The sequence below is a fragment of the Protopterus annectens genome, chromosome 9.part0 (genome assembly GCF_019279795.1).
Source record: "Protopterus annectens isolate FY-2018-M chromosome 9.part0, PAN1.0, whole genome shotgun sequence".
Classification (NCBI taxonomy): domain Eukaryota; kingdom Metazoa; phylum Chordata; order Ceratodontiformes; family Protopteridae; genus Protopterus; species Protopterus annectens.
The window spans coordinates 56,347,224-56,364,821 of NC_056743.1; the positions used below are offsets into that span (position 1 = coordinate 56,347,224).

General features: G+C 41.1%; 1 protein-coding gene across 1 annotated transcript in view; it reads left to right on the plus strand.

Moving 5' to 3' along the window:
- LOC122810494 (neuron navigator 2-like) overlaps positions 1–17,598 on the plus strand; it is a 2,968,645-nt gene that overhangs the window by 2,575,816 nt on the left and 375,231 nt on the right. Inside the window, exons 29-30 of the mRNA XM_044082075.1 lie at positions 4,109–4,117; positions 4,432–4,604. Of these exons, the coding sequence (XP_043938010.1) occupies positions 4,109–4,117; positions 4,432–4,604 (182 nt within the window). The remainder of the gene's footprint in view (positions 1–4,108; positions 4,118–4,431; positions 4,605–17,598) is intronic.

Genomic DNA, 17,598 nt, shown 5'->3' on the forward strand with positions numbered 1-17,598 from the left:
CCCCCTTGGGGGGAAAACTAGCACTTCATGCTCAAAATTGGCAGTTAATTACCCAGGACAAGTGGGTATTAAATATAGTATCCAGGGGTACAGATTTCATTTCCATACTTTGCCAATTCCAAACTGATGGCCAGATCTGCCCCAAAATCAGTGGGCAGAGGCCCAGAAACAAGTCATGTCCCTCATGGATATGGGGGCTATTCAACTGGTACCAGAAAAGGAAAAAGGACAAGGTTTTTATTCAAGACTTTTCCTGGTACCCAGAAAAGACAATTCCTGGCGTCCAATACTGGACTTATAGATTTTGAACACGTTCCTGGACATTCCAACATTCAGAATGCTGACTTTACAACAGGTACTGCCTATGCTAGGCAAGAATGCTTGGTTAGTAACTCTAGACTTAAAAGAGGCATACCTGCATATCCCAATAAGGGAATCATGCAGAAGATACCTCCCCTTCAAAGCAGGTTTTTTGCATTACCAATTCTCTGCACTGCCCTTTGGCTTATCTACTGCACCCAGGGTCTTTACAAAGTGCCTGGCACCAGTAATTGCATTCTGCAGACAAAGAAGCATACAAATTTATCCTTATCTGGACGACTGTCTCATTCAAGCAGAGGACAAGGACACTCTTCTTCAACATCTGGCGTTTGTAAAAAGGCTTCTAGCATGCCTAGAGTACACCATAAACGAAAATAAATCACAACTTGTACCCTCTCAAATAATTACATTCCTGGGTGCAAGCTTGAATACAACTGCCTGGATGGCTTACCTCACACCAGACAAACAAAGGCAACTGACAACATACTTCAAACAAATGGCAACAAAAACCCAGTTATCTGCAAGACAAATTCTGCAGGCTTTGGCGTTCATGGCATCCTGCATTCTACTAATTCCATATGCGAGACTGCATATGAGGAAACTTCAATGGTACCTAAAAAGTTTATGGAGTCAACATTGTCACAGTCTGGAAACAATGATTCCTCTCATTCCTTGCCTACAACAGGAGTTTCTTTGGTGGGCAGAGACATGTCACCAAAAAAAGGGACTGTCATTCACTCTACCCCTTGCCACCCAAACCCTAACTACAGATGCATCAGACTATGCTTGGGGGGCCCACCTGGCGGGGAGATGCATTCAGGGCAAATGGAGCCCAAACCAAATGCATCTGCATATCAACCAGAAAGAGATGCTAGCTGTTCAGATGCCCTGACAGCCTTCAAGGACTTACTTCATCCAGGACAACTACTGATAAAGATGGACGACACCACAGTTATGTGGTGCATAAACAAGCAGGGGGCACACATTCCTACCCCCTTTGCAGACAAGCCATGGTCTTGTGGAACACAGCCTTGACTTACCAGGTACATCTTCAAGCTCAGTTCCTGCCAGGAAAACAAAATACTCTGGCAGACGACCTAAGCAGAAATCTTATGGACCCACACGAATGGAAACTGGATCCACAAATCTTCAGCATGTTAACACTGAAATGGGTGTGCCCAGACATAGATCTATTTGCTTCTCCCCAAAATTATCAGTTGGACAAATTCTGCACAAGAACTCATCACAAAAAAGCATGGAAAGTGGATGCCCTATCCTTCAGCTGGAAAAACCTATCAGTCTATGCCTTTCCCCCTCTGCCTCTACTCTCCAAGGTCTTACTAAAAGTCTGAGAGGAAAAAGCGAAAATGATCCTAGTTGCTCCAGACTGGTCCCGCCAGCACTGGTACCCACTTCTAAGGAATATGTCTCAACTTTCTCCATGGTACTTGCCTCAAATACCTCATCTACTGTCTCAGCAGAACAATCGCATTCTGCACATTCAGCTCAAACTCTGAATCTTGCAGCATGGCTGATAAATTAATTATTCAAACACCTCTCAGTAAATCTGTGATGGATGTCATTTTGGAAGCCAGAAGGCCTAGTACTAGAAAATCTTATGCTGATAAATAGAAGAGATTCTGTGCTTGGAACCAAGCACAAGGAACAGACACAGCAAAGCCCAATATTCCTTAGATTTTACAATATTTGACTGAGATGCTTGACAAAGGCCTATCTTTTTCTTCAATAAAAATCCATGCCTCTGCCATCTCGGCTCATTACAACACAGAGCCCTCCCCTCTTTTCTCATCCTGTGCTTAAACAGTATCTTAGAGGAGACAAAAATGTAAGGCCTCCCAGAAGATCCACCAACTCCTGCATGGGACCTCAATTTTGTGCTGGAAAAACTCACCCTGCCTCCTTTAGAACCAGCAGCTACTGCAGATATAAAATTTCTATCTTGGAAAACAGCTTTTCTCTTGGCAGTCACTTCAGCTAGAAGGGTCTCAGAACTGCAGGCTCTCGTAGTGGTGGAGCCTTTTATTATATTTCACCCGGACAGGGTGTCCCTCAGGACCAATCCTTCTTTTATGCCTAAGGTGGTATCCAGTGTGGTTCTTAACCAGACCATTCACCTGCCAGCATTTTATCCAAATCCGCAGAACAAGGGGGAGCAGATTCTGCATTCATTGGGCGTTCACAGACAACTAAGATTCTACTTAAACAGGACCAAATCTCTAAGAAGGTCTGAGCAAATACTAGTAGCATTTGCTGCAGGGTCAGAGGTGAAGGCTATATCAAAGCAGACTATTTCTAAGTGGGTAAGCCACTCATTCGTTTCTGCTACTTGCACCATGGTAAACCTGTGCCCAAGGGGATCAGGTCACATTCCACCAAGGCTGCCTCTACTTCAGCAGCTTTTCTCAGAGGGGTTCCAACCAAAGACATTCTAGAAGCTGCTACTTGTAACACTGTTCATACCTTCACAAAACATTATTATTTGCCTCTCTTCTCCAAAACCAGGGCAGCCTTTGCCACTGCAGTTCTGCAGGGCCTTATAGCTGCCCCTAATGCTGCTTAGTTCCATCCTCCCATCCATAGCTTTGGGATTCTACCCAAATGTAATGACTGCAAGAGTGAAACATGAAGAACATAGTACAGTTGTGTACACTTACCATAAATGTAGATGTTCGAGTGTATTCACTGTTGCAGTCTGGGTTACCCACCCACCATCCCCCTTTCTATACCTTTTATTTCCTTCATTATACACTAAAGCCTTTGTGGTGTATTTGCTTTTAGATGAAGGTAACATTTATGTTGCTAAAAGTGCATTTATATATATTTCTGTTTTTATATATATATATATATATATATATATATATATATATATATATATATATATTTGCTCCCCATTTGGGGGGCACCTGACATCTTGGAAAAGAAAAACTAAATAAAATGGCGTCGGCTGCATGTTTTATACCCCTGACGACCTAATGTCATGGAAGAGGAGACGGCAACCGACGCAGGACCCAAGACTTTGTTATTCAGCCCGACTGAGGGCAACCTGCCAGCAGATTACCCTAATGTAATGACTGCAACAGTGAATGCACTCAAACATCTACATTTTATGGTAAGTGTACACAACTGTACTTTCTCCTTAAAGATGGTACTTTAGAATGGGTACATCCAAATGACTAACCTATTTAATGACATTTCACAGTTTTTTGCCTCTCCTGTAGGAGGAGCAGTCTGTCGTTACTCTATAGTGTACTGTATTTTACAGCCATGCTGCTAAGAGAACTGAAATGTGTGTTTAGTTTTCCAGCAGTACTTAAATGAATAATTGTTATCTTGGACTTGAAGCCACAGTTCACTCTTAGTAGGGTCAAGGATATCCGAAGTCCCTAATTAAAGATATGATCTGTTTCACTCTTAAACAGGTAATTTACTGACACTAAATTGTTTGAGAATTGGTGATAATCTGATTTTTTTTAATCCAGCGTGGAATCCATATATGGTGTGGTCTCCTTATTAGAAATAAATGCCTTTTAAAATTCACCATTTGAATGATGGTGTTTTTTGGCCAGCTAGCATGTGCTTTTTGTGTTATATTTATACTTGGTAGTGTTCTTGAGAAAACTTTACTTTTATCTATATTTTACATTAGACAGTTGAAAACATATTTTTGTTGTAGAATAAGTGATTGTTGGTGTCTTTGTCTTGATCACAAGACTTACTGTTGCTTGTTGTCTCTTCCCCCTTTCGTTGTTTGCATTCCTTCTGGCAGGTCAACGAGGTAAGAGTAACAAAAGTAATATTTAAGTGTGCATTACTCATTACTTCATGCTACTAACCCCCATGTCATCTCATTTAATTACCGAATTTGTCATTGTTAACACGCCTGGTAATGCAGTCTGTCACTGAGTGATCCCACCCTCCGTTTCCATTACTCTGCTCCATGCAGAGGATTACTAAATGTCTCCATTTTTGTTTCTGTAATGAATAACGTATGCATTATGCTGTCGTTATTGAAATCGCTGTCTGAAGAGTACTCTTCCCAGTTTTCTTTTTCTTATGCGGGGCAATTTGTTTTGTATGTCCGTGTTTGAGTTACGGAGCTCTTTCAGACAAGCATTTGGAAAGAAGAAATCTCCGAAGTCTGCATCTTCTCATTCAGATGTTGAAGAGATGACCGATTCATCTTTACCTTCATCTCCAAAACTACCTCATAACATCTCTTCCATGTCTGCTACCCTCCTCAGAGGTTCACGTTCTCAGTCTCTGTAAGTACATCAGTGCAAAGGGAGCACAGATTTTCCAGCTGTATTAACATTTTTAATAAAATAAAAAAAACATTCTTATTTACTTGTATTTTGCATATTTGAAATATTGAAACTTTGAATGTCTACCTTATGCTTAAAAATGCTGTACGTAGTTGTATGACAAGATGCATTACTGGAGTTTAGGACTTTTGAAAACAACAGAATAGCAACCTTTGGAGTGCTTTGCTAACTATCACTGTTAACCAGATATGTACTTCTATAAATTATTTTGGTGTTGTCTGTTTGTTCATGCCACATAGGCCTTGTTTTACCATTTCAGTACAGGTGTACTAATATATGTTCCCCCTTTTAAACATTTGACCAGAATAGGAAACAGCCGTCTGACTGATGCTGCTGTTTAACTGCCTGTTTCTGGCAGCGGGCCTTTGCTTTGCTGGTTCCAATATGTGTAGCTTATAAGTGACTGTAGGACTTTGTCATTCAAACCTGTGGCACGTTCAATAGTTTATCTGTGTATTATCTGTCAAGTGTTTAATGGGGAATTGATATTTCCATGACACACAGCAAATATTTTGTGTCATATAGAGATAGTAATCCCACAGGTAGTCCTTAAAAAGCATGCATAGAAAAAAAGTTATGTACTCGCCATAACGTTCCATGTTTGTAGTCCATCTCGCCCTTCACTTTTACACTTGGGTTCAGAGTTGAACCTCAGCTCCGACTCGGCAATTCTCTAGCTCAAAGTCTTCTGGTTGGCTCGTGGCAAGGAGGTATCCCATTATGCACCGCTGACATATCCCAGATCTTGTTTGCTGCAAGCAGTAAATTATATAGCGACAAAGAACAAACCATGGAGAAAGGTCTCAACATAGAGTTAAAGCAAAAGTCACAATTCCCCCAGGTCCTCAAAGGAGGGGGCAGGAGGGAGGGATAGTAAGAATGAAGGGTGAGATGGACTGCAAACATGGAAAATAACTTCTTTATGTTCTGTAGTCCTATCTCGCCTTCATTCTTACACTTGGGACAGCATCCCTAGCACCTTTATCGTGGGTGGCTCACGGGAAAATACTTCCGAGTACTGTGGAACCAAAGGAAGATCTGTTCCTGGAAGCCACGTCCAACTTCTAGTGAGTTATGAATGTATGAGGTGTAGCCCATGTTGCTGCTGTACAAATGTTATCCATGGGAATTTTTGCTTGCAAGGCTACCAAGGTAGAAACCGATCTGGTAGAGTGGGCTTTCACCTTAAAGGGGAGATCTTTGCCTCTGGACTTATAAATGAATGAAATGCAGCATGAAATCCAGTGTGATAAAGTGGGTTTCGAGACTGGTAAACCCTTTCTTGCATCTGAAAAGGAAATAAACAATTGGTCTGACCTTCTGAAACTCTTGGTTCTATGGAGATAGAATCGCAGTTGTCTATGAACGTCAAGCTGGTGAAATTTGTACTCTGCCTTGCCAGAAAAATTAGGGAAAAAGACAGGCAGTTCAATGGATTGATTAATATTAGCCTGAGAAGAGACCTTAGGAACAAATGAAGGGTTGGTCCTTCAAGAAACCCTGTCTCTGTGAAACACCAAATAAGGAGGCTTAATAGAGAGGGCTTGCAGTTCTGAGACCCTCCTTGCAGATGTAATGGCCACTAAAAATATGGTTTTCCATGAAAGGAATTTGAGATCACAAGTGGCTGAAGGTTCAAAGGGTTGCAAAGTAAGATTTTGAAGTACAAAATTCAAATCCCAGGGTGCCACAGGGTCCATAATGGGGGGGGGGTCTCAATAATGTGACCCCTTTAAGGAAAGCTGTACATAATCTATGCACCATAAGGTTAGGATCATTAGCTAAATGGAAGGTAGAAATAGCTGCCAGCTGAACCTTAATAGTGGCAGCGGCTGAACCTTGATGGGAACAGTTGTGTAAGAAACTTCAAAATCACAGAGATGGGGGCTGTATAAGGATTGAGGTTTCTGTTACGAGCCCAGAAGGAAAATCTTTTCCACTTACTGGCATAAATCTTCCTAGTTGAAGGTTTGTGGGAAGATGTCAGAATATGTACATCATCAGGAGAAAAGTCATGAAGCCTGACTAGAGATGGGATCGGAGCAGCCATGCTGTCAAATTGAGGGTGTGGAGAGAAGGATGGAACACCCCTGACATGTGCGTCAGTAAATCTGGCACTGGGACCAGGGTCCAAGGTTCGTCCATTAGGTGAGGCCTGAGGAAGGGGAACCAAATCTGACAAGGCCAGTAAGGAGCAATGAGGATCATCTTGCTTCCCAAGGATTTTTCTTTCTGAATTACCTTTGCTATCAGAAGAAAGGGTGGGAAGGCGTAGAGAAGTCCCGGGGGCCAATCGTGAACGAGTGTGTCTTTGGTTGTCTCTCCCCCTTTGGAGGAGTCAGGGTGAAGTAGTTGCTGCATTTCGCATTCAGAGGGGTGGCAAAGAGATCGCAGCAAGGCTGACCCCATCTGTGAAAAATCTTTTTTGCAATGTGTGGATTCAGAGACCACTAGTGAGGCATCAGAATCGCCCTGCTGAGCCTGTCGGCTATCACGTTGGTTTTCCCCGGAATGTGCGTTGCAACCAGAAAATGTTGGGAAGACACTGCCCACTCCCACACTCGAAAGTCCTCTCTGCAAAAAGGATAAGATTTGGTCCCTCCTTCTTTGTTTATGTACCATACCACTGACATATTGATTGTCCGAGTGGATCACAATCCGTCCCTAGGGGGAGAAAGCTGTGAAGTGCTTGCAACACCAGAAGCGCTGCTCTCATCTCCAAGATGTTGATATGCAAATGAGCCTCTTGTTCCTGCCACGTGCCTTGGACTCCCTAGATAATGCCCCCCCCCCCTATCTGGGAGGCATCCATGGTCACGGTGGTGACAGGGGGACACGGAGCAAATGGTCTGCCTGTGGTCAGATGGCTGGACTGGGTCCACCAGTGAAGAAACTTTTGCATGATTCTGTTATCAGGATGGGGTGAGAAAGAGGTAGTTGCTGCACTTACCATTGGGCAAAAAGTAACCACTGCAGAACCCTCATGTGCAGTCTGGTTAATGGGACTAATGTTATTGTAGAGGCCATCGCCCCTAACAATTTGAGTACCGTCTTTGCTTTTACGTTCTGCTGTGGAAGTAGACTCCAAATTTGTTGCCTGAGATTCTGGACTCTCTCTCTATGGGGAGGTAAGCCCTCATTGTGACGGTATTTGTTTCGGCGCCAATGAAATTCACATGCTGAGAGGGCGACAATGCAGATTTTTGCCAGTTTATTGCAATTCCTACCTGCAAGCAAGTCCTAATGGTGGCGTCCCTGGCCTGTAATAGTAGATGCCTGGTGGTGGCAGTCAGGAGCCAGCCGTCCAAGTACGGAAACACTTGGAATCCAAGGCATATCAAGTGAGCCGTTACCACTGCCATGCATTTGGTGAACACCCTGGGGGCTGTGGTGAGACTAAAGGGCAGGGCGCGAAACTGGTAATGACTGGCCCCCAGCCGGAAGTGTAAATGACTCCTTGATGCTCTATCCATTTTGATGTGGTAGTACGCATCTTGGATATCTATGGAGCACATCCAAACATCTTTCCCTAACAACGGGAGTGTCGACTGTAACATGACCATTTGGAACTTGGACTTCTCTACAGATTCATTCAACTTGCTGAGATCCAAGATGGGTCTCAAGTCCCCTGTTCGTTTTGGCACCAAAAAGAATCTGGAGTAAGTCCCTAATCCTACTTGGTCTGCAGGGATGGGTTGGATGACTCTCTTTTCAAGCAACTTTTGGATTTCTAAAATTGCTGAACCCTTGTGATTGGGTGGAACATCTGGGATTCTTTTGATCTGAGGATGAGGGAAAGAGAAGGGAATAAAGTATCCTCAGGTAATTATCCTTTGCACCCACTTGTCTTGAGTGATATCACGCCAGGCTTCTGGGTACATGGATATACATACCCCAACTGGCTCCAGAGATGCATAGTCGGGCCTCCTTTCAGGAGCGCTGGTAGGGATGACCAAGAAAGGAATCACGGTCTCCCTGATTCTGTGAGCCTCCCCTGCCTCAGGGCATCTACCATTATTCCTCCTCCTCCTGCCTCTGGAGAAGGAATCACCCTGTGCGTCCTGGAAAAACTTCTGTGACTTTTTGAACCACATATTTCTGCCCCGCTGCCCTTTGGGATAGGGTCAAGAAGGAATGGAAAAACAGACTCCCACGGCAGACAGGGTTTTCCCTTCCTGTTTGCACCTGGTGAGTGTGTCCTTTACCTTAGGTCCAAACAACAATGAGGACCCATCAAAGGGGGCATTGGTAAATGTAGACTTAAAGGCCTCTGCAAAATTACACAAGCGCATCCAGGAGTGTCTTATAAGAGAAACTCCTGAACCCGCTGCCCTAGTCACTCCGCTGCATAAGATATCAGCTTCATGGAGGAGTTGACAATAGAATTTAAGGTAGACATCTGTGCGTTAAGCTTATCAGATACCGCTTCAGATACGTTACCTTGGAGAACATCTCCCAGCTCTTTCAGGAGATCTCTGTGGAGCCTAGTGAAATGAGACGGGTAGTTCAGTGATCTGAGTGTAAAAGCCGCTGAAAAAAAGATATGCTTCCAGTACCTATCCATCATTCGAGACTCCTTGTTCGGTGGATGGATAGTGGAGGAAGTTTCAGCAAGTTCCTTTTTGGTGGCTGCTGCCACCACCATGGCATGTACTGGCACGCCTTTGGTGAGAAAATCTTTGTCCTGAGGTGCTGATAAGAATTTATTAGGTCTTCTAGGAACTGCTTCCACAGTATCAGGAGATTCTCACACCTTTTGACTCACTAGATGCAAGAGCTCGTCGAAAGGTAGAGATACCCAAGAGGCGGAAGGTTGAGACCCGAAAGACTTCAGGTACACTGACTCCTCATCAGAAGGGGAGGTGGTGGGCCAGCTACCTCTCTGTTTCAGGATCTCAAGGATATCTGCGAAGGAGATATCATCAGAGGATGACTTGTCTGATGTAATGGACTCATCGGGGGAGTCAACATGCTTCCTCTTGCAAGTTTTCTTCTGAGGGGCTCCTCAGAAGGATATACTGGGGAGATCTTGGAAGACTGGGGACCACTCATGGAGGGTTCCTGAGGCTGCGAGTCTCTGCTGTGTTGGATGAGAAAAGGTGCTGAGACTGAGGTTGGCGCTTTAGGAGGAAGAGTATTGGTGCCCCTAGTTGGACAGAACACTCATCAGCTCGAAGGCCGGCCCTCCGGGCTCCGAGGATGCCTCCCACTCCAAAGGTGCAGAGGCAGTCCTCGGTGCCGAGGAGATAGCTCCAAGACAGACATGGGGTCCAAACTCACTCGAGCCGAAGCACCAAGAGGTAAGCTCAGAACCGACGAAGTTTGAGTCCAAGCATCCCTCTCGGGGCCGACCAGAGAGCTGAGGACCCTAGACCCCACAGATGGCACCGAAGGGGTCAGAGCAGGTATTGGAACAGAGAGACCAACCAAGGTAGCTGGAACTGACCTTTCCACACCAAGTGGCACTGACATCTCTGGCTCCGACGTGCCGGAGTGGCTCGGAGGAACAGTGACAGGGTATACAGGCTTAGGAACCGACTGAGATGGAGCCAACAGTAAATTTGCCAGTGCCGATGTCTCGAGGAGTCTGTGCACCACTCTCTCAATGTCCTCATCAGAAAGGCTCCTCAAGGACCTCGAGGATAAAGTGGAGGACCTAGACCACTGAAAAATAGGCGATCTGAATGTAGGAGAAACTGAACGAAGTTCAGCTGACCAGCTCCGAGACAGACAGTTGTTGGCTCCGTAACCCTTGGAACTGAAACTGATTGTTCCACATCAATAACCTCTGTCTGCACCGAAACCAGTGGAGCCGAAGAGGAGGTATTCGATTTGGCAATTTTCTCTGGTGGCTCCGACGACACCGAGTGAGTGGGAGACCACCTTTTTGTAGGTTTGACTATGTCTTTTTTGAAGATGGAGACTTGGAACTAGAAGCGGAAGAAGAAGCCAATTCTTCCTCAAAAGAATGCATTAAGAGGCCTTTCAATATAACTTTGTTCTTTCTCTCTTGAAGGACTCAAGGGCTAAAAGCATGGCAAAAGGAGCAAGGTTCTTGAAAGTGAATAGCACTTAAGCGGTATACGCAAATAGTATGCCCATCTATCAAGGACATTTTCTGGGCACACTTGGTACATTTTTTAAATCCAAAAGGTTTGTGGTCTTTTTGAATCTTTAGACATATCTGACACCAAAAAAACAGTTACCAGTGTAAGAAACAGAAAGCAGGAACTACCTCTAATTCAAACGGTTAGCCCTGAAGAAACAACAGGTAGTTACACAGAGGACTACGTCCTCTAACTTAAACAGGCCTAGCCCTTGGTGGAAAAATATCTTAGAAAAGGAGAAAAACACAATTAGGCAAGCCCAAGTTGCAAACAAAACCAAAAGCGATGCGGGTATACACAAAAAAACGGCCTGTGGATGAACGGCCAATAAAAACAGCAGAAACAGAGTAAACAGTGCCACACAAGGTCTAAAACAGACACCAGACAGTAAACAAATACGAAATATGCTGAATACATCTCTTTTAAAAGCTATAAAATGAGTAACAATCAGAAATAAATTTCACTTAGCCACGGCCAAGAAGAAGCACATTTGAGCTCAACAAGCGGTAAACAAGATCTGGGATATGTCAGTGGTGCATGATGGGATACCTCCTTGCCATGAGCCAACCAGAAGACTTTGAGCTAGAGAATTGCCGAGTTGGAGCCAAGGTTCGGCTCCAAACCCAAGTGTAAGAATTAAGGCGAGATAGGACTACAGAACATCAGTTGTTTGCAGATAATCCTTCGGTATTCCTTAAATGGCAGACAGCATGACACTAAAAATTTGTGGGAAGTGGTAATGTATAGTCAGCCTTTTAATTAAGCAGTTATTGAAGTCTTAGACTGCAGCTCTGATACGTTTTTGTTAATTGTTTGCAAGCTGCTTTACACAAAACCTGCCTGGAGTTCCCTTTGGAACACAAGTGAATTCTGGCTTCTATTATACAGTTTCTAAAGTATTGCATGAAAAACAAATGTATATAGATGTCAGTACTAACTTTGTGTGGTCAGATTTTCTGTTAGATGTTCAGAATTCTTCATTTTCTTTTAAAAATCAAGCAAGGCTCCATTTCTCTTGAGTCTGTTAATAATGAACTTGAGAAACTGTGTGGTAACCAGATCTGATGAAAGGGCAGCTTAAGGTATTGTAGTTCTTTGGTGATATACATGCTAAGGAAGAAATGCATAACAGTTTGTCCAACAAAAAGTGAGCTGTAAAACAGGAAGGAGGTTCTGCTTCTTGTTTTTCTACTAATAAAGACCGCAAATACACTGTGTCAGTGAAACCTTTTCCAATGTTTCAATGGAAAATGCTGGAAAGAAGGAAGGAAGCATGCGGGTTGACTAGAGGAATCAAGAGCACATTGGAAATGAAGCAGAGATAGGATAGGATTTCGGAGATGGAAATGAACAGGAATAAACCAGTAACTTGGAACTTGACAAATGTGGGATTACAAAGCAATAATTTGTGAATAATGACAGAGCAAGAAAATCTGGAAATATTAAACTTTTTTAGACTTGGTTAAACTTGTAGGGGACTCTAAAGCATATGCCCTACTTCATGTCATTAATGTTCAGAAAATACTTTGAGGGGAGGAGGAAGGAGAAAGTTAACTGCAAGTAAAATATTTTTTTTCTTAGTAGTCCTATTTTTATAATGTATGGTTTTCTTTGCATGCTATAAAGTTTTCTCAGTTAAGTGCAATGGGGATACTATTGTAAACGGGTGTCCCTGTTTTTTTTTCTTGTTTTTTTTTTCCTTTTTCACTTTTTCTCTTTCTCCTTGATCAGTTTTAAGAAGTGTAGGCAGTGCAATGTAAAAATAAAAAAAAGTCTGGTTAAAAGAGCATGACAAAACAAAGATTAATGTGCTTTTTCCCATTCTTGCATGGGGAAATGACTAGATTAAGGACCTTAGCTACCTCTTGAAACAAGTTTTAATTGAAAGCAAGAAATGGAAAAGAATATTGCATATTATAATGCTTTTTTCTAGCAAATAAAAGTATGCTTAGTAGCAGTTCTGTATCTGGTCCTTATGTCTCAATGGCAACAGCCTGATAAAGAGAAAATGGGTAGGAAATAATGTTCTCTGAAAGCATTCAGGTGTTTCCCCACCTGGAAGACCTTTAAAGATGAGACAAAAACAGAGATCACCTAGTAGAAGCACAGGCTGTGCACCATGCATCTTAGCATGGATAACCTTTCTTTTAGTTTAACTCAGGTCTGTAGTGTTGCTGTCAGTTTGGGACATTTGTTCCTGTTAAGAGAGTAAAACTTCAATATTTGAAAATGTACATAGATTTGTGTGTTAGAATTAAAGTAAGTTTTAGGGGGTACTGGGGGTGTTCTGTTTTGAGGACTGTTAAACAAAAAAATTTCTAAGATGTGACATAGGCTCACATGGATAAGGCAAGAAACAACTGTATTTAAAGTTCAACCTGGCAAACAGTGTATGCATGTAACACAAAAGCTGGAGTAAAAAAAAAGGTGTTGTACATAAATGTGGGAGTAATAACTTTTTAATACAGTGATGTTTTCTATAATATCTTTAAATGTCAATGGTCTCACAGGTTGTTATTGTGTCTTTCGAATTATCCCGGTTAGGGGTCGCCACAGCGGAACTCCGGTCCGCTAATGGTCTCACAGGTAAATACAAAAAAGAATAGTGAACTGTATTTAAAAATGTAGAGTGCAAATAGCTATGCTACAGGAGACATATTTGGAAAGAACTGAACATGTGAATTTGATAAAGAAAGGTTTTCAGGATGGTTATTCAGTGGCATACCTAAGACAGAGGAAAAGAGGAATACTTATATTAATTGCAAGAGGACCTCCAGTAGTAATAGAACAGGATAAAAAACAAGTTAATGATGGCACATTTGTAGCACTAAGGGGCTACTGGCATTGGAGATGGATTACACTGGCATGTATTTATATTCCACTTAAAACTGCTATAATGGAGCTTAAGAAAATTCTCGGGGAAATTATCAGCTGTCAGCAAGGAATATTACTTATAGGTGGGGGCTGGAATTTGATTTGCAGCAGTGTAGATGTGTCTAGGTGGCTTAGAAGGGAAAGTATAACAATGGAGGGTAGACATATGAAGAAATTTATAAAAATGTTTGGCTTGGAGGTTGCAAATTCAGTACTAGGAGTTTGAAGTGAGTTTATATATATTCTACAAGAAACAAAAACTGGGGTAGGCTAGACAGAATTTATATTTCACAGGAATGTTTGCATTTAATTGAAGATCTTAATATGCACCCAGTAACTATTTCAGATCATGTGCCAATAATTAAATTAAAAATGAGACACTGATGCTTTCCCACTTACCTGTTGAAAAGAGAGGAATTTAAGGAATGAGTAGTGGAAATTATTCAGGAGCTATTCAAGAAGATAGAGATTTCTTCTGAAAATATAGCTGGGGAGTGGGATAAAGTGGAGTTTACAAATGGGTGAAAATAAAAGAAAAAGAGATGTGGTTAAGAAGTAATAAGAATTATTTAGAGAAACTGACAAATGTTAAAGTATTGCAGAATAGGGAGAATCTCACAACTGCTGAATGCTAAACAGATCATATGCATGAGTTTAGAAAGATTGCTGTTAAACAATTGTTTTTTGATAATAACTCTAGCACAAAAACTTCTAGCACAATGACTCGGGCAACAGAAAGTAGAAAGGGCCGTCACCAAGCTTAGGGAGCCTATAACAAGGAAGACAACAAGAGATCCTGTAGAGGGATTAGAAATATTTCAGAAATTCTGTGAAAGTCGGTATAAAACAGAGAAGTATGGAAAGCAAGAAAAGGTACAAATGGAAATTTTTTTTGGAAGAATTAACTATGCAAGGCTTGAGGTAGATGAGGCTCGCTTACTAATTAGTTATGATAGGAGGAGATGAGATACAAATGGTGGTGTATAACAAATCTGTGGGAAAGTCCCCAGGAATAGATGGTATTCTTGTGGAAATATGGAAGCTAGGAAGGGAAGGAACTGATATAAATCTGGGAGGTTTTGTTTAACAGTATTTTTGGAGGAGGAGAAGCACCAACATCCTAGAAGAAAGCAGTGGTACGTGTATTACCTATAGAGGGTAAAGACCCATCAGACCCAGCTTCATACAGGCCCATTTTAACAGTAAACCAAGAATAACAAAGTGTTTGTCTATTATGGCTAAAAGAATGGCAAAAGTGATACCAAAATTGATAGATATGGCTCGGTGTGGTTTTGTGGAGGGGAGGTAAACATTTGAAAACATTAACAGAACATTTGATCCAAAGGGAAGCAGAATATAAGAAAATACCACTGCTGTTGGGTCTTGATGCAGAGAAGGCAGTCGACAGCATAAGCTGGAATTTTATGAGCGGGACAATGGAAGCATTTCCATTCCCTGATTAATAAAATAAAAGGTTGATTAGGAGATATATGAGGGATTTGAGGTGAAAATTAAAGTGGGTGGGCTCCTCTTTGATCATATAATTTCTGCTTAAGCACAGGAGCCAGGCAGTGGTGTCTTCTTTCCGCTTTGTTGTTTGCATTATATTTAGAACCATTGGCAAAGAAAATAAGGGACTCAGAAATTCAAGGATGTAATGGGTATGGTAGTCAAGAAAAGCTGATATTATTACCTGATAAATCCATATCTTTTCAGGATACAAAATTAATGAAGCTAAAACAAAGGCACACAAACAGATTCAGCAATAGCTATATTTATGGGGACATGATAAAATTAAGTATTTAGGAGTATGGATTAAAAGTGATTCCAGTGTGGCAGCTAAGGATACGTGAGAAGAGACTAAACAAAAAGTAATACAAAAACTAAGAAATTGGAAGCTCTATTGTATGGGATAGTAAGACACAAGCAGTTAAATTTTTTAGTCCATTTAGTCTTATACACGGATCAGGCATATTTTTATCAACCAGAGGAGAAGTTGTGGATAGCAGTTAATAAAGAGCTGAAGGACTTTATATGGGAGAGGAAGACAGCAAGAGTCAAGAGGGAACAAGGTGGATTGGGATTACCTGATTTGAAGGAGTATTTCAGAGCTACACAGTTAAGGCACCTATACATAGCAAAAGCAGAAACCTATAATTCAAAGTGGAAAGGGATGGTAATGAAACAGGGTGAAGCTCAAGAAACAAGGAGAGACTGGGATTTTGGATGCAGATCTTTAAGGAGAATAACAATAATTATACAGAATATTATATTCATAAAGTAGCAGAAAGCATTCCAAGAACTAAGCTAACACAGGAATGCTGAAAAGAGATTCTGCCAATAGGGATGACTGCAATTAGGGATACACACAATAGGCAAGAGGGGGCTGGAATTTATTGGAGAAAAGTGGCAAAGGAACCAAGGTATTGGGAGCAAATAATTAGAGAGGGAAAGGTAAAAGAATGGGAAGACACCAAGAACTTACTTGGATAAGGATTTTTGCATGGAAATGTTTACACAGATATTGTTATAACCCAAATAGATTCCAGAGAATTTTTTCCCAGGTAGATAGCAAACACTGGATGTGATGGGGAAGAAAAAAGTAATTGGAAATATATTTTCTGGGAGTGTAATGAGTTGGCAGACTTTAAGGATTCCCTGCAGACTGCTCTGTCAGAGATGCTGGGTAAGCAGATTGGTGTAACTAAGGAAATTATTTTTCTGAGATGTGATATAGAATCGGAACTGCCTGGACATAGTAAGGCCTTGCTGAGTCTAATTATGGTGGCTGCCAAAAAGGAATTACTAAAAAATGGAAATCAAAGTCTAAACCAACTGTGCTAGAAATAGTAAATATAGTAATATAGTAATAGAGATAAAAGAACTGGAATTGGGATCTTAGGGCAGGAGCAAATTACATAAGAAAAAATGGGAATTATGGATACAGTACATACAGAAGAGGAATGAGGTTTAAACAAAGGCAGGATCTGAATGAATTGCATAATGTTTGACAATGATTGGGTTGATTATAAGTGATGTATAATGTTTACAAATACAGTTGTTAGTATGGTTTGTGATGTAAAATGTTTGCAACTGGGATTGTCATTGTGGTTTGTTTTCATTTATATAAATGCATGATTGCCTATGTCATAAGCGATAATTTAACCAAAAACCACCACGAGTGGCAGCAAAAAACGCCAGGAAACTGGATTCAGCACAGCGAAAGTACTCTTTATTTAAAACACAATACGACAGGTTTAGCGCTTTCATCAAAATAAAATGACTTCTTCAGAACACATGATGTAAAAAAACACTCCCATATATACTTGATATTTCATTAAAAACCGCCCATAAAAACTATTATTCAATTAAGTATACAACATCTTAAAGGGATAAAATATCCTCATAAAGCAACTTATCCATTTTTTACCATATTGCAATTCCTTTGAAATATCAGATAATGAAAATCAAACTGAGTTAATAATAAATACTTTAACCTCATATATGTGTACAAAAACATTAATTTTGTATAATGTATATAACCTTGAAACACTCAAGAACTTCACATTGTGTTTGTCTCTCATACTGCCCTTGAATCTATACAGACACAAATTGTGCTACTAGTGTGGATATATGTGTCTATAACAATCTAAACACAATGGAACAAATTATTGTTTGTGTAAATATACCTAAAATATCCCTAAATGTATCACATATAGCAGTGTATTTACATGGTATAAAAATAATATGAACAATAAATATGTTTTATATTAATTGTAAATATTGTTATGAATGTAGACACAAACTAATAATAGTAATATATTTAATATGGTGCAATAACATTTAATTATGTTCTAACAAGAGGTTTAGTGGGGATCATTTCATTCAGTCCCGAAGGTGTAGATGCATCAAGTCTAATCTGCCATCTAATCTCCTTCTCACCCACAACTGAA